The sequence below is a fragment of the Physcomitrium patens genome, chromosome 5 (assembly GCF_059467195.1).
Source record: "Physcomitrium patens ecotype Gransden chromosome 5, ASM5946719v1, whole genome shotgun sequence".
In the NCBI taxonomy this organism is placed as follows: Eukaryota; Viridiplantae; Streptophyta; class Bryopsida; order Funariales; family Funariaceae; genus Physcomitrium; species Physcomitrium patens.
The window spans coordinates 12,852,932-12,880,623 of NC_143414.1; the positions used below are offsets into that span (position 1 = coordinate 12,852,932).

At 34.9% G+C, this 27,692-nt stretch overlaps 2 protein-coding genes and 2 long non-coding RNA genes across 9 annotated transcripts; 2 read left to right on the forward strand and 2 right to left on the reverse strand.

Moving 5' to 3' along the window:
• Positions 1–8,813: 8,813 nt before the first annotated feature.
• LOC141045439 (uncharacterized) lies at positions 8,814–10,246 on the forward strand. The gene is made up of 2 exons (XR_012217587.2): positions 8,814–9,856; positions 9,944–10,246. It is a non-coding gene; the product is annotated as an uncharacterized LOC141045439 (long non-coding RNA).
• Positions 10,247–12,668: 2,422 nt separating this feature from the next.
• LOC141045436 (uncharacterized) lies at positions 12,669–14,106 on the reverse strand. Its single transcript, XM_073534356.2, has 2 exons — positions 13,677–14,106; positions 12,669–13,518 (listed from the first exon to the last, which is right to left on the reverse strand). The coding sequence occupies exon 2, from the start codon at positions 13,448–13,450 to the stop codon at positions 13,130–13,132; it is 321 nt and encodes a 106-aa protein (XP_073390457.1). The 5' UTR covers positions 13,451–13,518; positions 13,677–14,106; the 3' UTR covers positions 12,669–13,129.
• Positions 14,107–19,368: 5,262 nt separating this feature from the next.
• Positions 19,369–23,861, forward strand: LOC112282922 (uncharacterized). Of its 3 annotated transcripts, none has more exons than XM_024521109.3 (4): positions 19,369–19,508; positions 21,495–22,819; positions 22,956–23,046; positions 23,161–23,861. In XM_024521109.3, exons 2-4 carry the CDS (start codon positions 21,596–21,598, stop codon positions 23,202–23,204), a joined length of 1,359 nt encoding a protein of 452 aa, XP_024376877.1. In that variant the 5' UTR covers positions 19,369–19,508; positions 21,495–21,595; the 3' UTR covers positions 23,205–23,861. The 3 variants fall into 3 exon arrangements, with proteins under 3 accessions (XP_024376877.1, XP_024376878.1, XP_024376879.1); XM_024521110.3 differs by lacking the exon at positions 19,369–19,508 and adding an exon at positions 20,986–21,124; XM_024521111.3 differs by lacking the exon at positions 19,369–19,508 and adding an exon at positions 21,130–21,388.
• A 507-nt stretch (positions 23,862–24,368) lies between these two features.
• Positions 24,369–27,012, reverse strand: LOC149989288 (uncharacterized). Of its 4 annotated transcripts, none has more exons than XR_016503013.1 (4): positions 26,941–27,012; positions 26,183–26,294; positions 25,193–25,266; positions 24,369–24,826 (listed from the first exon to the last, which is right to left on the reverse strand). It is a non-coding gene; the product is annotated as an uncharacterized LOC149989288 (long non-coding RNA). The 4 variants fall into 4 exon arrangements; XR_016503014.1 differs by lacking the exon at positions 26,941–27,012 and adding an exon at positions 26,740–26,854; XR_016503016.1 differs by lacking the exon at positions 26,941–27,012 and adding an exon at positions 26,671–26,854.
• Between the last annotated feature and the right edge of the window lie 680 nt (positions 27,013–27,692).

The window sequence follows — 27,692 nt, forward strand, 5'->3', positions numbered from 1 at the left end:
TTAGTCTCTAAGATATAAGTACAATAATTTTTATTAATTCAACTTTTATAAAATAATTTTTATCAGAAAGAAAAATATAACAAAGCTAACATATCAAAGACATGCATTTCAAACAAATAAAATTTTTAATACACTCTTGTTATACTTTGAACAAATAGATACTCACTAAAAATAAATATAATATTAAAACTAAAATGGCTATTATAAAAGACAAGAAGACTAGAAAGTCTTGAAATAAGATTAAGGACTAGAAAGACATTGATAAGAGTAAAGAAGGCTTTATTCTTGTCTCCATATATATTATCTAATTAGGAGCTATATAGCAACATTCTATAAGACCTTTGACAATTGTTCAATTTGCGAGATATATGTTTTAACTTATAAGGCAAGTTTTTATATATGCATCATATAAATAGATTGTACTACAAGCTATCAATACATTGTCAAGGTGTAGAGAGTTTGCCTCAAAAAAGTGTTGGCCTTCTAATTGTCATTAATTGCTTGATCAAATTTTAAGATAAGAAAGTACCAAATTTATATATATAACTATCCTTATAAGGGCAATTACATCTATATATAAGCCTTAAGTATCAAAGAATATCCAAAATAAAATAAAAATATTCTAAAATCTTATATATCTTTAAAGAATTTTTTTTCCAAACTTCAATAGTTCATATTTCATAATCAAATTGTTCAAATAGACTCAAATTTTACATATAGTATTGATATACTTTAAACAACTATAAAATTAAATTTCAATTTCAAATTGATTATAAATCTTGAAATATCTTCAAAATCCTAATAATAGCTTCAAATCTTTATTTATATATATTCACTATTTTATTATATGTTGTCTTCTTTGGAAATGCATCGGGCACCTGGCTATAGAAAGTGAAGTTGTATTTTATAAGTATCCAAGAAATTCTAATAGGTTTCACTCATATAAGAAGAATGCAATTTTAATTTTAATTTAAAAGTACTTAAAATTAATATAAAGTGCTCAAAATTTTTCTTTGTAGTAATCTCAACCATATACAAATTTCTATTATCTTATTACTTTTATAATTGGGTAATTTTGATTTTTCTTTGCAATTCCTAATCCTAATCAATGAGATTGAGTAAGTTATAATTCCTAATTTGATCGTCTATTTAATGCAAAAAAAAATCTTATAAATTCTTTTATAAAACTTTTATATATTCAAAAAGATTCAGCTCAATCCAACTTAATGTTTGTGAAAAAATATCCAAAAATTTGCATTGATGTCACTTAGCCACCAATTCAAAAATTGATGAAGATATTTCAATAGTAATTTTTTTCTTTTTGAACTATTAACTTCAGCTCAAAATTGGTATATAGCTTGATCTTCAAGTCTTCTAATACTATGCCAAATTTCATCTTGTTTCAAATATCATAGAAACCATATTCAATTCCAAATTTCCAATTTTTGATACCTTCTTGCATCAAAAATCAAATATCTTTCAATTACATCATTAGATTAATATAAAACTTTATGCATATTTAGCATATTTAATCAACTAAGCATTATCAAATTTTGAATTATAGATGTAACACCAATTGAATAAACTAGCTAAGAGTGCTAGTCCTAATTGTATTTCATAAATCTAAAGTCACCAATATAAATCCTGATTTTGAATAACAATTCTAAAGTCATTCTAAATCTTATAAAAAAAAACCTTATGTTTTTAGAATAAATTTGAAGCTAGCTTTTTAGTCACAATTACCAATTTTTAAATGCTTCTATACTTTGTCCTAAGTAGCTATTTTAGTAGCTGGAGGTTTGATTTTAACCCTATCTTACAAATGGTCAACCTTCGAGTATTAATCTAACATATCCTATGGATCTTTTAGCCCAATTCTACCTTCAAATTAATCTCAGTATCAACCATACTAATTATTTACTTTTTTTTATCTTATTTTTATCAATTTATGGTCTTTTTAAGGTAATAAAGGAGTTTGTACAGCTTAGAAGGTAAAATTACTAATCAACCTTTAAGCTATTAGCTATTAAGATAAGAAAATAAACTAAGAGGCTTTTATAAAAACCATGTTTAAATATCTTGAATTATTATTTAATCAAGATGATTAAATATTAATTAAAAATTGATTTTTTATTATATTTTTATCATATAGTCATATTACAATATGACACCGCCTTATATTCTAGATTACTGTCTACTTCAAAAGGACGTGGTATTTATCTTCTTCTTGAGATAGTCACTATCTTATATGGTTTAAGAAGAGACATGACAAATATAGGATAGATCTTTGTAGACTCTAATAAATATAATTGAAAAGCAACAAGATTGATAGCTTAATAATCATCTTTAAAATCTTAAAAATAATTCTTTAAAATCTTGATTCAAATTGAATCTTCCTATCTAATATTATATTCTTATATAATCTACAATAGTAATAGATTTTTTTAATAAAAAACTTAATTTTTTTTAACTATGATAGATTTATATATAATATAAAATATGCTATCTTAGTGAATTGATCTATTATTATAATTATAGAATCATAAGAACTTAAGACTAGAAGATTTGTGATACAATTCATAGAAATAAAAGACCATGATTGTTTTGAAATAAATAATGGCTAAAGAAGTATATATAATTGATGATGAGGATTTTTTGATATTGAACAAACATCACATGTACAAAGTTTTTAACTACCCTCTACATTTGAAGCCACCAAAAATCTCTAGATATTAACTCCAAAATCTTATTGTATCCAAAATGTCTAATTACAAGTCATGATGATCTTGAAGAACTTATAATTATATTTTACCTTTTAAAATATATAATAGTCCATTGAAATAGAATAGGCTATTCTTGAATTCAAACTTAGAAGTATATTCTTTATAAAATTATTTTTGAATAGATTTTTGCTCAATTGAATTGATCAAGAACTTATAAAATCAAAGGTAAAGGATAGTTATTCTTAATTGTGATCTTGTTGAATTCTCAATAATCTACACACATCTACAGAAATCCTTCTTAATGATCAATAGAATAGTCATAAGAATAATGTTTTGGAAGAATCGTAATATTCGTCCTCTCAAAAATATCTAAATAATCTTGATGCTAGCTTAGAATACCTCTTGAAGTCTTTTCTCTATCAAAAATATGTATGATATGTGAATCACTAAATTCACTCACTAATTATTTTAAAACAAAAGAATACAAGAGTAATATCAATTTACAATAGTTAGTTGAAAAAAATTGTAGAAGATGCTAAATGAATAAAAAATAGAATTAGTAGATTAATCCTAGTAATGAATAGGAATTCTAGTAGAAAATTCTAATTTTTAGAAGGCATCTTGGAAGGCATTCAATTGGCATATTTTTAGTATCTTGAGAGCATCTAAAAGAAATCTAGAATAATCAAAATTCTAATATAATTTGAGTCTAATTATTATATAATATACAATATAAGTATTAACATGTAATGGATAGTGTAAAACCTTTAAAATACAACAATAAAAGTAGAGTAATCTATTCATTTCTAACAACAAAATAAGAATAATGATTTAGCATTTTTATCAAACTAGAAGGATATGAATCTGAAACAGATAAGAACTTAATACATTCTTATATCACTCAAAAAAAATAGATATTCACTCAAAATTAATATAGTATTAAAATTAAATTGGTTATTGTCAAAGATACAACTAGAAAAATTTAATATAAGAATAAGGACTAGAAAGGCATTGACAAGAGTAAAGAAGGCTTCATTTTTGTCTCCATGTATACTATCTAACTAAGAGCTACATTGCGACATTTTATAGGACTTCAAATACGTGTCCAATTTGTAAGACATATGACTTAACTTATATGGCAAGTTTTTTTTATATGTATACCACATAGTTAGCATGTAATACAAACTACTAACATGTGTAATATGTGGCTAATTTATTGACCAAGTTTCTAACCTACCAATCAGTTATAAACACATATAAAGTCAAAGTTGCATCTATGAAGCTTCTAAGAAGCTTATCTACAAAATATTTTCAAATTCATCTACTTTTAATTTACTCCTAATTTTTAATATTATTTAGGTAATTATTGGAATAAATATGAATATCTACCATATAACCTTTGGCACCTTCTTTCTTTAATTTAATTAAAATATATATATATATATATATATATAATTTAAAATATAATAAAATAATATCATCTAAAAGATATTTATATCCTTAAAATTTTAATCAATAAGTCATTAGCCAATATATATGTTACTCTATTATTATGCTTAAAGATTTAATTTAATTAGTAAATATTATCAAGCAATTCAACTTTGTTTTAAATTTTTAAAATTTATTGGTCTAAATGTGTTTCCTTTTGGAAATTTAAAAATATAACAAACTAGCATATATTAATTAGTTTAAATGGATATAGGCATGTAATATAGATATTAGTAAAAAAATTGGAATTTTTTTTGGTATTTTTTTAAATATGCATAATTTTGATTTATTTATTTTTATTAATGATATGAAAAAATAAACTATTAATATTTAACCAAATCAACATAGCATGTTAAGTCATTATTATGAATAATATTCTATTTTCTTTGTTATAATGTTTTTAGTCATATAAGTTGGATCTATAAAAAAAATTTAAAATATTAATTTTAAAATTTTAAAATTATTAATTTTTTTAAAATTTAGTTAAAGTAACAAAGTTTGTTTTTTGTAAAGATTGAGAGGAAAAAAAAAAAAAAAAAAAAAAAAAAAAAAAAAAAAAAAAAAAAAATAGCATTATAAATCCAAAAGAAGCCACCAAAGCATTCTTGTGCAAATGAATATTAGTGGTACTTCAACCAAGTCAAGCAAATATTTAACATTAATTTAGATTTAGAATGATAGATAATAAACCTATTATTTATAGGACTTGGTGACTAAATCTGGTTTAGTTATTGAATTCAAATAAAAAATATTGTAATGAATCTTAAATGTAGAATAAATTTAAAATATTATAGATTTTTTAATTGCATAATTTTCTTTGGATCAATCTTCTTACTTTTTTGAATTAATTAAATATTTTTATTTTTCCAATTGAATAAAATACAAGTAGTTTTGTTTGATTCAACCTTTCTTCTTCTTTTCATAACATGTAAAATTATTTCTTATGGTAAGATCTCCAAATTTTTTTAATTAATGTGCATGTATAATTCCATTAAGTTGAAATTTTTTATTTAAAAAATCTTTATTGTATCAAAAATGTCTTTGAAGGGCCAATGATTCCTCTTACTACAGAAGAAGCAATATCTATATACCACATTCTACTATTTTATGGCTATGTTTGTTTTTTTAACTTCATAGAAATACATACTTTATAATTATAATGTCCTTTTAAAATCCAACAGTTGGATTAAATTATATAAATTGGGATCAAATCATTTTCCTTAAGTAATATTCTAATTCTTTATAGAGTGCAGTAGTGTGAAAGAAAACAAATGGTTTGTCTTCCCTTATTCTATTAAAATAAAATAAATCCAAGTAGGCATTCAATTAAGAATTTTCTACTTTGATAAAAATAAAAATAAAACTTTTGCTTGAATAAGACTTAAAAGGCAACTAAAATTAAGTGACAAGTATTTTTTTAAATTATTAGAGTTGTTTCCAAAAACAAAATTGGTGTTGATTTTTTCTATGGCCTAGTTAACAAAATTAATATTTGATTTTCTATCATATTCCAAGGTTATTAGAAAAAGATTCATGATATACTCTTCCAAACTTAGTAAAAAGTTACTATAAAGGAATAGCTCTACTATTGATTTAATAGCATACAAATAGAATACTTTCTTTGATTAAGACTTTTTATTTAATTAGAAAGATACTTGGTCCAATTCCAATTTGTACATAGAGGCTATGTTTATTTGGCCTATATGGCACAAAGGTATTGCAATTAATACTAAGAGGAGAAAAATCAGTCCTAGTAGTGATATTTATTGTGCTATTACCTACTCCAAATGTCTAAATTTATGCTCAATTGATTTTGGAATTGTCACAAAGCTTATTACATTTTGGATTAGGCCACCTCTCCTTCATGCAAATTAATATTCAATTCTTAGAATTAGGATTCTTAAAAATCCTTTACTTAGCAACAAGCTATTTTTTCTAAAAATCTTCTCTTTAGATTCAAATATTTTTGTAAGATTTGATCTTTATTAAAGGATTTTTGTTTTTAGACTACTTGGATTCAAAGAAACAAATTTATCTTTAAAAATGAAGTATGGAATACATTCTATATTAGAAGCCTATTTTCAAAAGATATTATTGAATATGAATAAATTTATTGGAAATTTTTCAAAAAAAATTATATATATATATCTGCAATATAAATCCTTTTTAGTCAAGAAATAAGATAACTTATTAATAGCTAAATACATACTTGATTTTAGAAATAAAAAAGTAATTAAATGAAATTTTAGAATATCTTAGTATAGTGTGAAAATACCCAATAGTGAAAATAAGCTTGCTCTAATAGTTGTTCTATTTTCTTTATACTCTTAGCTTTGCCTTTGGAAATATGAAGTTAAGTAGAGTATTGTATTTTCTATTTCATTCTATTAATACTTTGGATACACTTTTTTTTTGTGTTAAAAAATAAAAATAAAAATAAAAAAGTAAAATAAATAAATAAATAAAACCCAAAATCAAAACCAAAACCAAAATTTTACTTTATACACAAATACAAAATTTTAGTTTAGACATAATTATTTTGTAAGATATTATAAATCTTATTTTTTATTATATTTTTTATTAAAATTTTATTTATAAATAAATACGAAGTAAATTTATAAATTAAAAGCAAGTATATATATATTATTTATTTATTTTTACTTAATAAAATAATATTTTAATAAAAATAATTAAATATGCTTAATTTTTAAAAAATATTAATTAAATTTATATGTTAAGCCAATACTAAGTTATAAGAAAATTTAAATTAAATCTTATTATAAAAAATTATCTAAATAAATATCTTTTTGCTTTTTAAATATAAAATTTAAAATCTAAGATTATGTATTGCAAAAGATATGTTATAAGAAGACAAGACAATCTTATCAATGAAGCACTTTTTATTTGTATTTTTCTTATTGATAGTGATATAAATTTTAAAAAATATGTTATACATATCAACTACTTTATTTCTTTTAACATTTATACTTTGATTTTTTTAATTTAACTACAAAAATTACTATACCTATAAATCCTAAGATAACTTTACTTCAATATGATATCAAAAGAAGTACTCTTTAATTTCTAAGGTATAATGGTACTTATTAAATAAACTAAAAAATATATTTATCAAATTTAAATAAAAATTAGATTTTTGTTTCTTAAAATTCTATATTAAATATAGTTTAGTTAATTTATTTAATTTAAAAAATTTATAGTCATAAAAATAAATAACTATAATACAATATAATACTTAAATAATATATTAAATTTATAAAATAATTTTAAGCTAAAGGCTAAAAAATATAAAGAGATATATTAATAAAATAAGTATTGGTATGTTTTTATTTATATTTTCTGTTGATATAAGATTATATTTACCATGTACATAATAGATAAGTAAAACTTAATTTTTTTGTTTTTTTAAAGTAAGACTTTGGAAAAAATATTATATAAATAATTAGTTCAAAAATAAATTAATATTGATTATATAGTAACTAAAAAGACTATTTAAATTTAATATTTTTAAATACTAAAAAAAAATTATTAAAAAATAAATTTATTACACTAATTATTTTTAAATAACTTTAAATCAAACACCAATTAAGTTTTAATTAAATGAAAAATAAATGTAAAAAAAACTTTTAAAAACTATAGATATATTGATTTTGTTTATCATAACTAAGTGATGTGTATATCTTTTAAAAAACTATATAATTTAAAAAAAATAAACAACCAAAGAATTTAAAACAACATCTAAAATTAATAAAGTCTAAATAGAATAAAGCAAATAGAGATTTATATTTAATTCTTTGATATTAGAATTTTTAAGGTTAATTTTTGTAGATAATAAAATAAATAAAAATCTTAGCAATTTAACATAATAAAACCTTTAGAAGTGTCAAATATTTAAAAAAACACACTTATTTGTGATTTATCAAAAGAATATAAATTATTTGATTATAATCCTCTATATAAAAATATTAATACGAATAAAATCTTAACACATTAATAATTAAATTAAATTAGAAAAGATACAATTCAAAAATTGTAAATATAATTCAAAGTTAGTTGAATAATCACACACACATTTACATACACACACACACACACACATATATATATATATATATATATATATTAAGGAATGTTAAGTAGACCCAAGTTTTTTACTAAATCAACCCACACATCCTAAACATCATAAAAACATATAATAATTTCTAGATTCATTTATCTATTATTGGATTTGCAACTAATAAAAACAAACCACATTCAACATGATTACCATATTCTTTATCAAGGGCGAGTCTATTTAGTAAAAGCATTGGGCTATTTAACATTCTCCTATATATATATATATATAAAGAAAGAGAGAGAGAGAGAGATAGAGAAAGAAAGCTTAGGATTGACTTAATCTTATAAATTACAAAACCTAATCAGTTTTATAAAAATTATAAAGATTGATGGATCTATATCCTTATTTTTTAGAATAAAAAAATCTTGCTATAAAAAATCAATTGTAAAATTCTTAATCTAATGTATTGATCTTCTTGAAAACTTCTTGAAAACTATCATGATACTAAAATAATGTAATATTTTTTAATAGTTTATATAGTTCAAAATTTTGAATTGGTCCATGTATTCTTCAAAATTGGTACTAAAAAATCATTACAAATATTTTGTATAAAAAAAATTGTAAAATATTGAATTTTTTACACTATGTTCTTATATTATTCATAATTTAATATTATAACCAATTTGACTGCATTTAAATTTTACCATGAATAGCTCACAAGTTGTTTCTTGAGTTTGATGCTTTTATCACATGTTTGAATGTATGCATTTGCTAGAAAGATTGTGACGTAAATTTCAAAGAATAAAAATGCAACAACACTACAAATAAGTCTTCAGACTTTTAAAAAAAACCAAAATTATGTAGCTTGAAGAACACTACAATCAATCGAAGGCCCTGTTGACACAACTCGCCTCCACTTGACGAAGGCAAGTGAAAACAACGATGGAGATTGTAGGACCTTAGAACCCAACAAGGATTAGGGTTAGCATCACTGAAGATGGCCACATCACACATGTGCAGGGAGTGATTGAGGCTGAAGCGTTGTGCAAACGCAGTGACCGAATATGATTCACCATCACCATGATGCGAGTGATGCAGGCCCAGCTTGAAGGTGCCTTAAATGGGACATCATCACTCTCCCTCTTGAAGAAGAAAAAGGGGACGAAGCAGTAGTTGCTGTAGAAGAAGAAGAACAGGAAGAGTGATGCTTTTTTCTGCACATTTTGAAGCTGATTGTGATAATTGAAGAGTCAATGCGGACCTCATGAAGACTCCCATGTTTTTCGTTTCACTGAAGCCAAGTGTGCTGCAGGGGATGACATCAAGTGTTTTGTGTTGGAGAATGTGGGGGAAGGCGACAACCAAGGTGAAGGTCAGGCACTTGAATATTGCAGGGAGTGCAGAAAGCTTGAGTCGTTTATTGAGAAAAGACGAGGTGAACAATGATGCGACAGGATTGGGTCGAGGAGGACAGCGGGTTCACCTCTTCAAGGGTGTGTGTTCATGACGGTGGTTGAGGTTCTCATGGAGTTGGCATTGCTGCAAACATATCTTTTTGGAATTACATGAGGTGAGCATGACGACACACTGTAGCGGTAATGCTTTGAAAATATTGTCAAACATAGACTGGCGCATTAAAAAACACTCTTCGTATCAGGACTGAGCTCGAGTTTGAAGGTTTAAGCGTGTAAGAAGATGTTCGAGAAGCTACTTGAAATGAAGGAAAAGGGGAACTTGGAAGAGCAACCGACCGCCGCTGAATCAAATAGAAGCAGCTACAGTCTGGCAGGTCGAGTTCGGCTTCCGATGGAGAAAACACTCGCTCTGAGTTGTCGTTCCTATATACAGATTATGCACGCATATCCTCCGACCAACCCACGTGTGGGTTGTCATGCGCATCTCCCACTTCTGCACCTGCAAACCCTCCTCCCACATATGTTGCAATAAAACCCTGATTCTATGACACTGACTTCATATCCTAACCCCACAAATGTTCCACACATCCCTGCTCTCGCATCTCTGCCTTTTGACCCTTCCTCTGCCTCGGCATCTACAAGCCTCATTAGAAGGTCTGTACCCAAAGACTCGACGAGTTTAATTAAAAGTCCACTGGTGACGCATTCCATGTTAGATGTTCATTCTTCACCACTGCCTGATACTGGCGCAGCTGAATCTACCCCTCGCAGCAAAATCTTCCGTGGGCGATGGAGACTGAATCTTAGACCTCCACTTTCTCTTATGAGTTTGCAGAGGGTTGCATGTGAAGCAGATCTCAGCGGTTCTGTAAAATCGAGTGATAGAAGGCCATCACGTCGATCATCCAGTATCAGTACAGTTTTGAGGCTCTTCTCGTGAATCTTTCAGTACCACGATCAAATCATCGTGCAGTGGGTTCAAAGTTATTTTTATTGCCGTGCGAAATTGGATTTGCATTGCAATGCATTATGCAAAAAGTTAGTCTCACGCGAGGAAGATATTTGAAACAGATCGTTGCAGCTAATGAAATTCATTTGCTTGCCATTCAAGTGGAACTTCACCTCACAGAGCTTGGATTCACGGGCTTTTAGATCACTGAAATGTGGAAACTACAGATTAGAAGCCGTCAAAAGAAATCCACAAGTTCGAACTCAGTGGCAATGTTCACTAACGTGGCAATGACGCTGATCGCCTGGTTTGGAAGCTTGATTTTTTGTTTTTATTAACGGTGCATTTTTCGAGTTAGAAGCAGCTAAAGGAAGCGGGAGTTGTCCGTTCCGATGGCTGGACATGGAGGTTGACACCAACTGCATGACCTGGGGATATCCTGTTAGTCGTCTGATTGACAGCGACAAGGTTGAGTGTTTCAGAGACGAAGTGCACTTTTTCAGTTAGACTAATTCTCCACGAGAATAATCGATCTGGGTCATTGTCTAAGTCACCGCATACGGAGACGTTGGTTACCTCCACAACTTATTCATGAGTGAGGAGGTACACAACTCAAACGAGAATGTCCTGGCTGCACAAACACATACAAAACAATTTTTTAATCCCCCCCCCCTCTGAAACCCACCAATCTGTGGAGGAGGTTGAGAAAGAGCATGACAAATCGTACACGATGCTAATTCATTGGAGCCCCGCCGTGGTCCTTGACGGTAATGTACACCGACTTAGTTCATGAGTTGGGGGGGGGGGGTGTTGCAGGGAACTCACCCTGGTAATGTGGCTCAATTACTCAACATTAACAATCTCAATTAGATGACTGCCCCTTCCAATCAGCAGAATCAGTTTCCATGTCTAATTTTGAACTCGATCATGAGGTCTTTTTCGTAAGCAATGCACAGACTCGGTTTTAGTGAATGAATTTTTTTGCGAACAAATTAGACGTCGCGTTGTAGATCCATGAGCAGTGAGACAGTTGTGAGAATCACACCGAGATTCTGCGTCTGGAAAGAATTGGACGTTTACAGTTCACCTGACTGACTCTTGACTCCACCGAAATGGATGAGTCCTGGACAAACAATTGGGGCTCGATCGTGACATGTGGAGGGGCAGCCCTGATTTACATTCCTGCATGCAGCAAAACTTCTCCGCACAAGCTCCGCCTTATTTAAAACAATTACGTTTTTGAGCACTGGTTCTTGCAGTCTACAGCTTAAATTGCTAATATATTTAGAGACGTCTCCCCAAAATACACCAATCACCTCTAAAAGAATTTCTCCAAAGTTCAAAACCCTCCCCTGTGGAGTACAGTAACTCTACAGTGATTCCAGTGACAGATACCCCTGCAGGGAGTAAAGAGAAGCTACAACATTGGTCACATTGACATTTGGTCGCCATTGACTGACGTTTCTGTTCGTATTGAAGCAAATGCCTGAGTGAAAAAACTCAAACACCTAATCGAACTCGAATGCAGCTTTGTTTAATTATTCCACACCAGTATCGTGCTCTCGGTGCATGGGGTTTAAACAGTCTATCCTTGAATACTGAAGATCAAAGGCTCACTCTAACCTACATCAGGATCCGGAAACGCTGGACTCACGCCATAAGAAGCACAAATGAAGTAAAAAACAAAAAAACAAAAACAAAAAACAAAAAAAAAAAACAAAAAAATGATTCATTACTTGTTAAAAGTATTTCTGTTATAATATAAATAATAAAGATAATAAAAATAAGACTACTCCCCGGAAGACCAGAGCATGCTTGGGTCGGTAGCTTGATCATGAATCTGGCTTAGGGCTCTTATTTCTCGACACCAAGGTATGGGTGTCAAGGGAATGCCAGGGATTCATGGCATAAAATGCAGTGGGCAACAAGTACCTGAGAATGAAACTGCTCACTAACTCCCTGTGAAAGCATAGAAGCATGAAATTCCCCCATTTTCATTCGATACCGAAGATTGTATGGAGATTTTTAACGCGTTTTTAGCAATACTTTTATTACAATGTTTTCCCCACATCTGAACATCGCTGTTAAATTCAGTAAACCCAGATGCTCTCAATTGTTTCTCACGTCGCGGGCTCCCACTTTGTCCAATACCTCATATTCCCTCGCTTGTTAATAGCCTGGCCTCCGAGTTGCAGGGTTTAAATTTTCTCACTCCTATAGATTTTTCAATATTTTGCTTAATTTAGTAAAACTTTAAACTAAATTCTTCCCTCACTACAGTTCATCACGTCCTCGCCATTTTCGGTCGGAGAAACAATGTCATTGCCTCCTGCACTAGGTTCCTAGTACACCCGACACAACAGACTTGCTTATAATACTGCGGCGGCAACTTTTGATAAATATGGCCATCAAGCGCCAAGCTCTATTTGGGATTTAGTCCAATATCCGTGCGCCATAATTAGAGGATTCAACAATTGGGTTACTTCCGTTTAGTTCCAATGTGAGGGACTAAGTTTAGCGTGAGAGAGGAATCGCATAATGTTATTCCCGAGATGCCAAAATTCCGCTTCTGCTTCTCCTTCCCCGGCCTTGCTCTCACTCTGCTTCCCGCGCTCTTCGGGCGGTTCACCAGTCGATTGTTTACTGTTGCTGTATGCCCCCCGATAATTCTCAACCCACGCATAGTTTTCCGAATTCCATTAGATTCGGCGGGGCGACCATTACCGCATTTCACAATCCATTCCAACCCCTCGGAAAAAACTGTTCGTGGTGACGCCGCACAGGGATCTTCGGGGCCCATTCCGTATAAAATTTTCGTGCTCTCCTAAGACCCAAACACATCCCTTTCAAAGCCCCATTGGTCGCACTCTGAGTCGAAAAATGATGAGATCAGCAACCTTATTCCAAAACACCGATAGATTGGAACAAAAACCGAAATATTCAAATTGTCTTACAATGTGCATTCAAAACCAGTGCAATGTCAAGTTTAGGGCTAAAGATTTAAAAATGGGTTTTGGGTTATATACTAAGGGTTGCCTCAGTGTCATATTTCCCCTTTGAATTGCTTGTTTATAAATTCTACAAAACCCCGATTCGTGCTCTGAACCCATACAAAATCATCTATTTCAAAATGACCACATTCTTGTCTTTATGCATCAGCATGACCTCAAACACTAATTGGATCACTATATAGAAGGGGGGCCTGATTCTGACACCCTGTTGCGATCTGTATTGGAATCTCAGCGTTTGCGAACATTGCTCATGCAAGGCATTACACAAGGGGCGTAGGGCATGGTTTTAGGGCTTGGGTGTGAAAGCAGCATCTTCCATTTTGAACCAAAGCTCTGTGAGAATATGGGCATTAGAACAAAGGGAGGTTCAATGTACAAATCAACCCAAATAAGTTAGGGTTTCTGTGGATGAAGTTCGGCGAGTGTTTTGTAACTGCCCTGCTTTAACCACCAATGTAAATAATCCCCCTGATCAAATCTCATCTCCCTTTTGCTGATTGTACATGGAGCAAATGGGGTTTTGAATTATTGGCCTCCCTTCCACTTAACGCTTAGGAAGTTAGCAGTCTGCTACAGTATTTCTCATCCACGGGACGTATTATTTTTCATCCATATGCAGCGAATGAAAGAGACAAGGACATGTACATACATGATGGTGGTGGTGGTGGTTTCACAAAGCCCAGCAAGCACTGGATGCTGTGGGGGGATGAATGACATGAATCTTGGTGTCTCTCCCAAAATGGGCACATCAGCATATTGATTATAATATTATATATATATATATATATATATATATAAATCCTGCCATGAGACCAATTGAATCAGAAGAAAGCAACTCTATCACCAGCCCTAAAAGCCCCAAAAAATGACCTCCGGAACAGAATCTACCCCTTCAATCACCCTAAACCCTAAATGGATGGATAACTTCCTCTATGGATGATAACTCTGCCAGCCAATTGAACGCCCATTCATTGAACGAATGAATGCACCTCCATCGTTCATCCATTATTCCATGAAACTATTATTCCATCGGTCCACGGAGAGTCCTCCAGGAAGGGGACTCCCCACTGATACAACCCCTCCTCTCATTACAGCCACGAGATGAGAAACCCACTGATATTTTCCCCTGCCATGTGATGAACGTGCTCATACCTCCATGTATTCATCAATTTGAGCTACTACAGTGTTCAGCTGTCACCACAACCCAGTTGCCCACATCCACGGAAGGGACTAAGTCCAGACCCACAATATATATTTATATATATATGTATATGTATATATTACAACACAAATATTACAGGGTCTGGCTACACACTAATGTTGGGTAATGCTTGTTGGGAAGTGACTTTTACTCATGCTAAAGCCAAACCTCGTTACTGTTCAATTTTACCATATATAAGTTTGGAACTGGCTGACATCAGATGGGAAAATAGTAGACGTCAATTCTCAGTGATTGACTTCTACTTCTCCAATTAGACCTAATTTTGAACACACTTTTACACACTGGCTGTGGGCGACTGCCCCAATTGTAATAATAATCATACAACATACACAATTACTAAATGTAGCTCATTATATTTAGTTGAGTTGTAGAGAGAGTCTTGTAATTTTTTATTTTTTTTTTATTTTTTTTTCTTGCTAGCCGAAAGAAAGAATACATGTATACACAATTTAACAGTATGGAGTGTTCCTCAAGGATATTCACACCTTACTGTTTTTTGACTTCTTTGTAGTTGTATTACTGAACTATTATCAACTCATGATTGGTCTAATGACCTAATAAATTCTTGTACCTCAGAACAAAAGTGTGTGTCCCAAATTAGATGAATAAGATGGTTGTTTACCTTCAAATTTGCAGTAGAAATTCCATGTCAATAAATCAAAGACCCAGGTATTACCTACTCAGTTTTCTCAAATCGTGTTGCACAGCAATGTGTAATTCATTGACATGGTATATATATATATATATATATATATATATATTTTAATTGAAAGTTGTTGTGCAAATATTGATCAAAGTGTTAAAAGGGATTTTTTGAAATTTTAATCTTTTTTTGTTTTATATATATATGACTCACATATAAAAATATTATATAAGTCAAAGAAATTGTATGTAATATTTTTAAGCCTTGTGATCCATTTAAAAAATATATTATATACAAACATTCTTTGAAAAGATTTGGAAATAAGTGAACCATGGGATATTAACAATTGATTTTGGTATTTTATGAGAAGATGTCATCACATAAGATTGATCTTGGTTAGGTTGGGAAATTTTTGGAATCATACTGGATATTATTATACTAATAATATGAATACGATTTCACAGAACAGTATGTTAATAAAAACATGTGTAACAAAACCAATATTGCCAATATTTGAAGCTGCACTATTATATCCATAACAATTCATGATTACCACGTACAATCAAAGCAATACTAAATATAATTTTTAATAGTGGGTTTAAAAAGAGAAAGTATTATATTAAACATGTTATCAAAATCGGGATAACATACGAAAATTCATATTTTTAAGTACAGCATTTTTATTAAAAGTTCCAAAGTTAGTTCTCAGTATCACTTCTTTTTAAAGAATTGATACTCCTCAAATAATAAATAAAACAACATGAAGATTTGTTGTATGAAATATGATTTGTATATATATATATATATATATATATATTTACAGGTACAGTTGTTTTAAACATATCCAAGTTAAGATGTGATTAGCAAAGCAAAAATTACAATTCAGTACCATTAATATTTTGAAATCTCAGTAATTCTTTACAAGTCACTAAATAAATTTGATGCTTATCAAAGTTGTTTCTGTAATGTAAACCAAAGTTATAAATTTTTGCAAAAATCTAGCAATCTTCTTAGCAACTACAAAAAACAAAACAAAAAAAACAAAAAACAAAAAAAAACAAAAAACATTAACTCTGCATATCACATATTTTCATAAACATTATCATTATTTTATTTTTATTTTAAAAAAACTAATAATAATACTTTTAATTTCTAATTTGTTCCTTACTTTGAGATATGTAATTATATGATAATTATTGAATACAACTAAATTAATTAACACAAATTAATAATCTCTTGTATGGAAATATTTTAGCAATTGATGTACAAATAATGTACAAACTTTTATTATATACTCCACAATTTAATATTCAAAATGACCAAATTTCAAAGTTAATTTACTATTATTTACAGGGTGTGAACCAAAATAAGACTGTAAATTTACTCTTCCATTAGGCGTTGAAGGTATACACACTAGACATCCGACTATTTGAATGCATATGGATTAAATATGATAAATGTTATAATTTAGTGCATGTTTTAACTGTGGTTTCCTATGTGAGTTACCTTACATGAAAATGAATCTAACTTTCTATATCACATGACCATCATTGCTTAATCCACAAAGTTTTAAGGAGATTCTGATTATCACATATGTTGACCACCTTCAAAATGAAACTGAAAATGACTGCATAACTAATTAACAAGGACTATTTTCAAGTCAAATTGGTTGTGATAGTAAAAAAAAAAAAACAGATATTAAGCAAGAAAGAACGCATGCTTTCTTCACTTGTGAACTGATAAATTCCTTTTGATAACCATCTCTTTGTGCTTAAGGATTGCTGAGCACTGCATTTGAGTCATCCACACTGGCAATGTTGCAGCTGCTGATGATTTACTTATTTTCCACCTTTGGACATTCAATAATGTTCGAACTCTAGATTTTTCTGTGCAATTTGATACATGCGCATAAGTTTGTGTTTAAAAAGTATTGCAAATATCAAAGAATACATGTATATCCAAAAAAAAATAAAAAAAATAAAAAATAGAGACTTGTGCTGAGTTTGAATGTAAGGCTTTGAATTGAGAACAAAGTTATCCTTTTCAGTCTGCTGGGAACAGTAAAGGAAGCATGATCTGATAGTTATTTTTATTACAATTAGTATTTTTGAATTAAAAAACAATTTGAAAACGTTTTGAAGATAACAATAGACTATACTTGCAAAGGAAGATGCTATTGTCCAAGGCACATGTGATATGGAAATAGTGGGTGGCAGCACACAAGCATGCCACATCACACATTCACATTCACACAGAGAAGCAAAGAAAAAAGGCAATGGATAAAAAAACATAAACAAAAACAAAAACATACAAACAATACTAAACAGGACTATCTCAACAGACACAACAAAAGAATCACCCACTGAGATATGCAAGTCATGGAAATTTTGCTTATTTGAAAAGAAAATGTTATAAATAGAGAATTAAAGGGACATGGAATGACTGCATGGGCAAATGGAATGCAACAAACCAATTCACATTGGCTCCAAAAAAGGGGGATCAGTGGTCATGGGCTTTGAACCCTGTCCCCTGTCTTTAATTGTGTAAAGCTCTGTTTGGTTGGGCCTAATTTTGAGCCCAGGGTGCAAGTGTTAGGTAGTGGTCTCTGGAGGCTCTCACCCATGGGCCCAGATCCTGGTCATGGGGATGCACAAAGACCTGGCATTGCTGCACAAAATGGGTCACTACTTGGCCATCATCCTCCCCACAAACACACACACAATAGCAAGAAGACAAAACACCATTTTTATTTAAACATAATTTCACACCATAGCATACATCAGCCTGAGCTCATGTGTGAAAAGGAACCAAAAAGGACCACCAACAGTAGCTACAATAAAGTAACAGTGGCTTGGATGCTGCAACTAGACATCAAACTTGCCATCAAAATGGCTAGATAACCATGAAAGAAAAAGGAGAACAGGAAAAAAGGAAAATAAATATAAAAAAAAATCTCAGAGAGTATCACTAAAATATTGATAGATAAATGTACATACATACATACATACATACATACATACAGAGTTTTATGTTTGTGTGTTGGTTAGTTTGTTGCCGAAGAAAGCGAAATAGATAGATGGATAGACGGACAGAAAGAGAAGGAAGAAGGGGGAAAGATGAGTCCAGGATCTCCGCGGTGAAATGGGAGCGTGCCACTCCTCAAAGGATGCTTTTTGGCAGTGGGGTTAATTTTGCAAGGGGCTTTTCCGAAGGGGAGGAGCAGGAAGGAGCGAGAGAGCGAGGGAGGGGAGGGGAGGTGTAGCGAGCGGGTAGGGTGATTAGGGCCGGGGGAATCTGCGAAGGAGGTGCAGGGAGCAGCAAATATAACCCTTGACTGGTTTTGTTGCCAGAGATATGGCCGCATCGCACGCTCCAGTGCGCTCCGATCGCCTCCACTGAGCAACCAACCATCGATTTGGAAAAGAGCCTCCGCACCCCGCCCGCCGTGTCTGTCAAGTTGATCGACGTCCGTGTGGGTGGTGGTGGTGTTGTTGTCCCCCGAGTATTACCGTTCTGTTCGTCAGGTTTTATGATGACCATCATCAAGGTCTTGCTCGGACCGATTAATGTCTGCTCGTCCCAGACTGCTGGATCACAGTCAACCGCCTCAGTGGAGTTTGGAAGGCATGTCGTCGGTTAAATTTGCTTTTGCGTAGGATCGGTAGCTAGGTGGCAACCGAGCTGGATATCGGGCATTGATGATCCTTGGCTCCTGCACTTATACGTCATTCAGTACCCCAATAAACTTGCAAGTGTGTTGAGAGTGGCCTCCGATCAATCGAGAGGGAGGACAAGAGAAGGCGGAGGGGTGAGCACTGGCACCATCGTGCTCGAGAGCTCCAGTCTGTGGTAGTTGGAAGTAACTCAATCAAGCTCCAGGAGTCTTGTAGTTCAAGCTGGTGCTAGTTTCCAAAAGACGGGCTATCATCCACGCCGGTGTATTTAGCTGCCCACAAGCGAGAGATGCTGGAACGGATTCAAGGTAATGAAGGTGGCCATCGGGTAGTCAGCTTGAGTGTCTTTATCAAATTATATTGGTGTGTGTGTGTTTGTGTGTGTGTGTGTGTGTGTGTGGAAGAGTGAGTTGTGTTTGATGTCATCGAGGGAGGAAGAGGTGCGAAGCCGAGTACAGAGAAGTGCACATGGAAAAGGGAGTGATGGAATCTGGCACCCACTCACCGAAGGGGGGGGGAGAAAGAAAGGATAAACCATCAGCCATGAGTACTGTGCAATGGACCGAATTGCATTCCTCTGTAACCAATCGCAATTATTGGCCTGTACTCGCCTCTCATTCATGTCTGTCTCTGCTCAGACATTTCATGACACTCAAGAAGCCGTTTCTTGCTCGCAACCAACACTTTCAGTGATTGCCGGTCGCGGTAGTACTGCCGGAAGACCACCATTTAGTCGTCTCACCCCCCTTTCCAGAACCATTTATTCATTCCTTTGAGAGACAATGTCACCGTCGGTGATTAGGGATGATGTCAGTCCTCAGTCCCATTGATTAAATCTAATATTCTGTTCTTCCTGCTCATTGATGTATGGTGTTGATGAGGTCCCGGTTGTAGTTTCTGTGGCGAACAGACAAAACCCCCCTCGTCTCTCCCCCATCCCAGACACACATGCACACAGCTGTGGGGTGAACCGTGGTCTAGCCACCGCTGTCGCACCAGGCAGGTCTGTCAAACGTCGACTCAGAGCTTGATCGCTGTCTAGCTAAACTTCTTTAGATTGCACCGATCGCACTCATTGACAGAGTCTGCAAGCTATCTCCATCCAGTCAACCTCCTCCTCCTCCTTCTTCTCTCTCTCTCTCTCTCTCTCTCTCTTTTTTTTTTTTTTTTTTTTTTTTTTTTTCCTTTCTTTCTTTTTCGTTCGTCTCCCTCCCAATTTTTTTCCTTCTCTCTCTGAAGACTTATTTCTTTTATGGATTAAATTCTTCCCACCTAACAGTTTATGACCAAAATGCAGTAGAACTAAATGAGTGCTATTCAATCTGACCATTTCCCGCTTTCCAAGGCGAGTAAATGAGCGCATTGGTTTGGTGAGCACATTGTTACTCAAGCCAGGGGTTTGCTTTCGGATCAAGTCTCTTGGGTAGTACCGTCATTTTCATCTTGAGCCACAGCTCTTAGCGTTGAAGTACAGTCCCACCAGTGTGTTGCAGCTGCCTGCAGATGTTTGGTCCAAACAGGTCGGCGCTAGCTTCCTTGTTACGAGCTTCTCAGTCACGTACTCCGATTTCATCTCATAAATTGCTTGGATTCTGATCTGTAGAGGCCGTGCATTGTGTGCAACATCCTTTACCCAAACCATTTTCACCGTACATAATATCTCTGATATTGAAGATCTAGTGTCGGAACTTCCTTTTTACGCTTTCTTCAGGTCCTAGTTACGTCTTTCTTCCCTCCTTTCCACGTTTTGCTTTGTTTTGTCGTCTTTTTTTTGTTTTTTGTTTTTCTTTGACATTTCTATTCTCGCGTTTATTTTTTCCTCTTCGGTTTTATTAGTCATTTTCCTACGCTTTCTGCAACAACAGCCAGCCTAACGGCGCACCTGGTCAGGAGTATTTTCAAATGTGCCCCGGAATCAACAGTGGTACTATTCCTGGCGATGACTAATCAGGGTTGTGAGCGATCATTATTCTTAGCTTCAGGACGCTGACGAGCTATACCTTTGTCATATATGAATCAATCAGAGTTTGTAGCGTGAGAGATTGAATGAGCTTCGTTAAAGATCTTTCCTTGCGACATTTGGCCAGGAAGCTTACGTAGCAATTGTTCATGATCCAAAGTATCAGTGTGCGTCCACACTGTTTATTTCAGTTGGTTTTTAATTGGATACCAGTGGCACTGCATTCGGGTATGAAATTGACCAGCAGCGACACAAGTATCATGTCCTTACCAAGCGCCCAACTGCGTTCAATAATCTTCTCATAACTGATACCGTGTATTTGTTTCTTTGTCAGGATTCTATTTCATCAAGAGGAGAGGTAGCGTTGAGGACGTCTGAGAAAGCGTATCAAAGTTTATCATTCCAAGGTTGTGCTAGTGGATTTTTAGCAATTCCATGGACAAGCTCAGGGCAATGGGTTACCCCCTTGGCATCACCATGGATCCCACCAAAGGCGATATGGTGCTTCAAGAAGCCAGCACGCAGCATTCTCTGCAGCAACTGTCTCACGACCCTAGTTTCGCAGAGCGAGCAGCCAAGTACTCAACCTTTGGTACATCGAACTATGCGCAGCGACCTCAAACATATGGATCCTACGACACATTCCGAGACACCCTAGAGAATGAGAGCAAAATTTCTCGCAGCTCTAGCCTCAATCAGCTTGGGAGCCTAGGTACCAACTCGGACACCAGGCAGTTTGTTGAGGAAGAGATGAAACCCAAAGGTGATCAAGTTGATCCCAAGTCAGAAGCCATGATGGAAGCCATTGAGGGAGCACAGGGCGCTAGAGCGGCGGCCGTAAACGAGTCCAGCGACGGAGTTTCGCAGGAGAACTCCTCGGGGTCGCAGCAAACCGAGCCGCTATCTAATCGCAGCGGTGCACCCCAACGGAAACGTAAAGGCTCTGCAGCCGCGGACGGGAAAGGGAAAACCTCGACATCATCCTTTGCCTCGGATGGAAAGGATAGCAAATCGATGGAAGCTAACGAGCAAACCTCTTTGAAGCGGCAGCGCTCAGGACCGGTCAAGGCAGAGCGCAGTGCCAGTGAGAATTCCGGCGACTCTGTCGGCCCCAGCTCTCTGAAGGCTTCTTCGAAGTCTGTCCAGAATCTCCCCAAGCAAGACTATATTCACGTCCGCGCTCGACGAGGCCAAGCCACTGATAGCCACAGCCTTGCGGAACGGGTTCGAAGAGAAAAGATTAGCGAGCGCATGAAGTTCTTGCAAGACCTTGTGCCGGGCTGCAGCAAGGTGACGGGGAAAGCCGTCATGTTGGACGAGATCATCAACTACGTGCAGTCGCTCCAGCGTCAGATTGAGTTTCTGTCTATGAAGCTGGCGGCTGTTAATCCCCGGCTTGACTATGGCTTCGACGTCCTAGGGAAAGACTTGCTACAGCTGCGGTCTCCGGAGACGACATTGGTGGGTCCTGATCCGCTGAGCGGGTATGTGGAGATGCACCACGCACAAGTCCATCACCCCATGCGCATGTCGCCGGGGTGCGGTTTGGACATGCGGAGTGTTGAGAGTGTTTGCGATTCATACCTGCGGCGCTCCATGAGTGTGCCGACGATGGGGTCTCTGGTTTCTGGCGATGATTTTGGCGATCCTCTGTCTCAGGTACTGACATTGATTCCCCCAAGCTAAACTGACTTTCTGCTAGTTTTGCAGCTGGCTGGAACCGTGGCAATTTGATAAACAGAACATGACGTAGAAACTAACATCCGTGTTTTTCGCAAATTTATTTGCTGCTCAGGTTTGTGGGAACGGAGACCTTCAAAGTGTGGTAGAGATGGGATTCATTCAAGGCAGGCAAAGCTTGGGGAAAGGTTCGCTCGTCAATCATGGTAAGTGGCCTCCTCGTTGCCACCATAAGATTTCCATTCCGTGACTGGTTTTTTGGGAATTTTTCGTAGCTGGTACTGTAATGTGTGTAATCTGAGGTTTTGATTTTGGTGCAGGATCAAGTTTGTGTAAGTCAGGCAAGTCGAAGGTGGAATTGTGATGAGTACTACTCCGAAGCTGGAGAGTTGGGATCGATAGCTGCCTTGTAACGTTGAATTTAAAAAGAAAAAACGAAAAAAAATGACTTATATGGTGTCGGCGAGCAACTCATACAACTGCAAGGATAACGATCTGCATCGGGCTGAGAACTGTTTGATTCCATTGTATAGTATACAAAAGCCAACAAGAATTGGTATCCTTTTAAAACCTTGGATGACCACATAGTAGAGGAGTTCGCAGTGGAGGCCAGCATTGAAAGGATGAAGAAGAAAATAGAGGAGTGGAACCATAGCTGATGATTCACAACTGAACGGTAAGCTTCCAATTCAGGCATAAGACACAAGTTGAACACTGTACAGCAGAAGACCTGACATCAATCGTGGTATTCCTCGCCAATTGCCCGTTTGTTTCGTATGGCTGCTTGCGTAAGAGCAGGGTTCAATTGCAAGGACATTTGTAGCAACCGTATAGATCATTTAAAATATTTTTTGGACTCTGACTATGCACAGACCGTTTAGCTTAGATGCCAGACGAGAGTATAGTGCCCGCATGGTTTGTCTAGGCAATCGCTGAGACAGGGTGCCTCGCACAGCATGCAGTCCCGTATAGGTATTGTTGATCAACTATTCATTAAATGAAACTTTCTCATTAAAGATGACAGTCTCATAAGGCTCGATCAATGCATTCGTTTGCTGCCCGTACCGTATGTAAAAGACTTACCATGCTCACATTTGACAGTGTGACTGTGTAGTAGTTAAGCATCTACCACGTCATGCCTGATATGTAGCTCAACCCCGGTCAAGATCTGACGAAAGCCTCGAAGACAGTTACAACTGTTGAATGTTGGATAAATAAGAGACCATTTAAATGGGACGCAGCGTCGACCTATTGCAACGAAGGTTTCCAAAAAATGAATTGGGCAGTAGACGCCTGTGCTGTGAATCGTCTGCACAAACCCACATCTCCACTCAACTATCCTGCTTCAGAACATGTAGACGGCCTTCAAGAATGTGAACCATACTGTCATTTCATCACCCCCGTCGGTAGAGTTCATGGATATTTGGCACTGGAACATACAATCGTTGGTAGTACCTCAAACATACACGACAATCTGCTCAGTAAACAATCCAGAATCACGACAGGAGTTGCACCTTAACTAGGCATGTTTTGACAAATCAGGGAGCCTCATATCATTATTAAATAAGCGCTAATCTCACAAAATTTACTTAGGCACCAAGTCCAAGAATGATAATTTCACTGCGGTTAATGAGTACCGTGACAACCAAAAAAGCGGTTTTAGGGTCCAACACTGTAATGCGCTCCTTAAATCACTAGATACAAATTCACAATAGGCTGTACACCCTGAATTTCACAAACTGCTGGGATGCTCTCCATGCCAACACACCTTATCTAAATGAGACACACTTGTGTTGGATGGGAAAGAACAATATCGGCTTGTGCGTTATTTATAAATGACTGCATTTAGTGTTTTGCTACTTTGACCCTCTCCATGCCTTCTGGACAGGGTTCTGCGACAGCTGCAACTTTCTTGGAACCGCTGGTGAAAAACTTGTAACCTCCATAGAATAGAGCACCCCATCCTGCTAGAGAAACAAACACAAACTGAACTAACGCACAGTCAGTTGCATTGAAATGCATGCAAAAATTGTCTAGTCTGCAGTAAACCTGATTAGAAAGTTTAACTTGCAATAACCTAAAGCGAAAGCCAAATTTTCAATACAGCTAATACTCTGCGTCAGGATAATGACGGACAACACTAGAATTCACTTTAAGTTGGTCTCGGGACGGAAAATCATACAGCAAGAAAAGTTAATTTTTACAAGCCAGCTAAAAGCAAGGAAGCAAGTGATGTTTTCTAGTAACAACGACACAAAGTTAATTCCCCCTGCGAATTAGACTATATATCTCCTCTGATCTCATGCCAGGTACAGGTTTTCGTCCAAAATGAGAACAGAAGTATGACTTTACATGTTCTTCCTTCCATGTGGAGGGGCTCCCAGGGGCAGTCCACATTGGCACCTTCGTCGATCCATGAGCGTCAGCTGGGTCAATGACAAGAATTGCAGCGTGTTATGCCAGGCATACAAAGGGTAAAACACGGATGAAAATTTTCTAACTAACCATCAATAAATTTTCTGTACTTTCAGCTTACGGTGTTTTGTAACGGCCTCTTCGTGAAAAGAATTAATTCGCAAAACAAGTTTCAGTGCGAGAAAATGTTCAAGCAACCTGACTCAGTTTCTGCCACGACTACGCCACTCAGGCGCTACGATGGTAGGTCATAGACGAATGATTGACTGGCGCTTTGAAGCTTGCAAAAAAAAATCAAAAATTTAAATAAATATAAAAAAAGGAGAAGCTTATTGTTCATATCTTTGTCAAAAAGAGCAGCTCTAAGTCACCATTTGATTTTGACGCGCCGAAGTAATCTCCCAATCGTTTCAATGTCCCATCCAAGGTGCATTCAACTAAAACGTACATGCTCAATTGCAGGGTAAGCAATCAAGCCTGTTTCTTAAATTCGTTGGTGTCAGTCAACAGGTACTAACAGGAACCGATCATATTGCCATTCAACACTCAATTTTTCAGTTTTAAGCGATCAGCAGGAATCGCCATTTTGCGTACGACATCATTGGAATGAAATCAATAATCCTACATTGGCCGTAATCATCGATCCGTAGGCTTTGTGCCCTGTCGATAGTGGCGGATTCATTTTATTAAATTCTATGCCAAAGAATTTTCGGCGATTTCATCCTTGCAGAAAGAAAACGTCTGTGACAAATTATTCATTTCCTGTCTTTCAGAATTAATTAGCGACTGATAGCCAGAATAATTAAAAACTGTGCCGAAACCATAGATGGTTTTGAAACCTTGAGAGTCTATTTCCCACGGGCTGACAATGGCCTGCACATAATTTGATCCTCGTAGAAAGTAGTGAGGTGTGGATTCACAATTTACCTGCAAAATTACGAGTCTGTGTCAGCTGGGGCGAGACACTGCGAAGCAGCCTACTGGATGCACCCAACTTCTGAAACATCGCCATATTCGTTGATTACCACTTGCGGCCGTACTAAGCTCGCCCCACCAGACATGCCAAACAAGCGCCATATCAGATAAGACCTCAGAATGCTAAACTCAGAGCCCCATGGATTTGAGGGAAAAAAAAAGAAAAAGAAAAAAAAAATCACCACAACCAAGAGTGGCCAGAGAGATAAAGAAAAATTTGAAGACACTGCAACCAATCAATGCCACGAAGACATAAACCGTTTTGCATGACAAAAAAACGAAGGGAGATCGAGACCATTGCAAGGCCAACAACGCGTAAGAGAACAAAAGTCACAAGAGTCCCTCTCAGCACAATCAAATTCACCTACAACTTACAAATTATACCAAACGCAACAAGACCCTTAAAAATCCGTGGAGGCCAATAAATTTACCCTACATACTTCAAACACGGATACACTCCGGCTTAAGAGACCCAGAACAGACAACTCCCGAAGATCCCCAAAACTCACTGAAATTAACACGAATATGAGCCAGCTCGCATTGCCATTTTGCGTGACAATTCGACAACACGTTAATGAATCGAAGACAATGAATCGGTCATGCGAGATGCAAGGACCGAACGAAGAATGCTGAAACTGGACTGAACGAGAAACGAAGGAATAGAACACGATGGGTTAGCAGAGATGAAGGGCAGGGATGTGATGTAGCACCTGCCAATCGGACACACGCAGATCGAGCAGCACAGCAGCAGATTGCTGTACGAGACGGAGACGAAGACGAGAACGAGCAATGATGATGAGAAATGCGAGCTCACGACGAGTAATGCGGGAGTTAGGTTTTGCACCGGACCTGGCACCGAACCTGACCCGAACCTAACCTCGTCGGATGCTTTCTCCTTTTTATTTTTGCTTTACGTTTTTCTCTTTCAGGCCTTCTTCTACTTTTTTCTTTTGCCTCCTGCAGCATGTACACAGTTTTCGTCTAATTGAATTGACGCTAATGCACTATTCACACAAACGTCATTCTGTTTCAAAGTAATTCAAAAAAAACAATTCCATCATTTTACTGTTCTAGGAATTCTTCAACAGTATAGAATAGCACGGAGGCTAAACTGTACATTGTTGGGAAAATCACAAAAAATGTTAAACAATGTTGAATTAGAAAAGAGCTTTTAAATTAAAGCTATAAATATTTCTAATTTTATAAATATTTTTCTATTTACTACTATAAAAATGCAAATCATTTAAAGAGATGTGGAGTTGTAGACTTGTATATTACTAAAACTTAGAATTTTTAAATGCATATCATATGTTGTCAAGGCAAAGAACTTGAAGGATGTGAATAAACAAACAAGTCATGCATAGAAGACAAATAATATAAAGAAAAAGAGAAAATATGTATATTCAAAAAGAAATTGGAATAGCTATTGCCAAAGTCAAGAAGACTATAAACTCTTAAAATT

Coding starts and splice junctions, on each gene's coding strand:
- LOC141045436 (XM_073534356.2), bottom strand. CDS start 13,450: ATGGGCCCCGAAGATCCCTGTGCGGCGTCACCACGAACAGTTTTTTCC.
- LOC112282922 (XM_024521109.3), top strand. CDS start 21,596: ATGGACAAGCTCAGGGCAATGGGTTACCCCCTTGGCATCACCATGGAT. Junction 22,820..22,955: donor TTGGCGATCCTCTGTCTCAG/GTACTGACATTG, acceptor TTTGCTGCTCAG/GTTTGTGGGAACGGAGACCT. Junction 23,047..23,160: donor AGGTTCGCTCGTCAATCATG/GTAAGTGGCCTC, acceptor ATTTTGGTGCAG/GATCAAGTTTGTGTAAGTCA.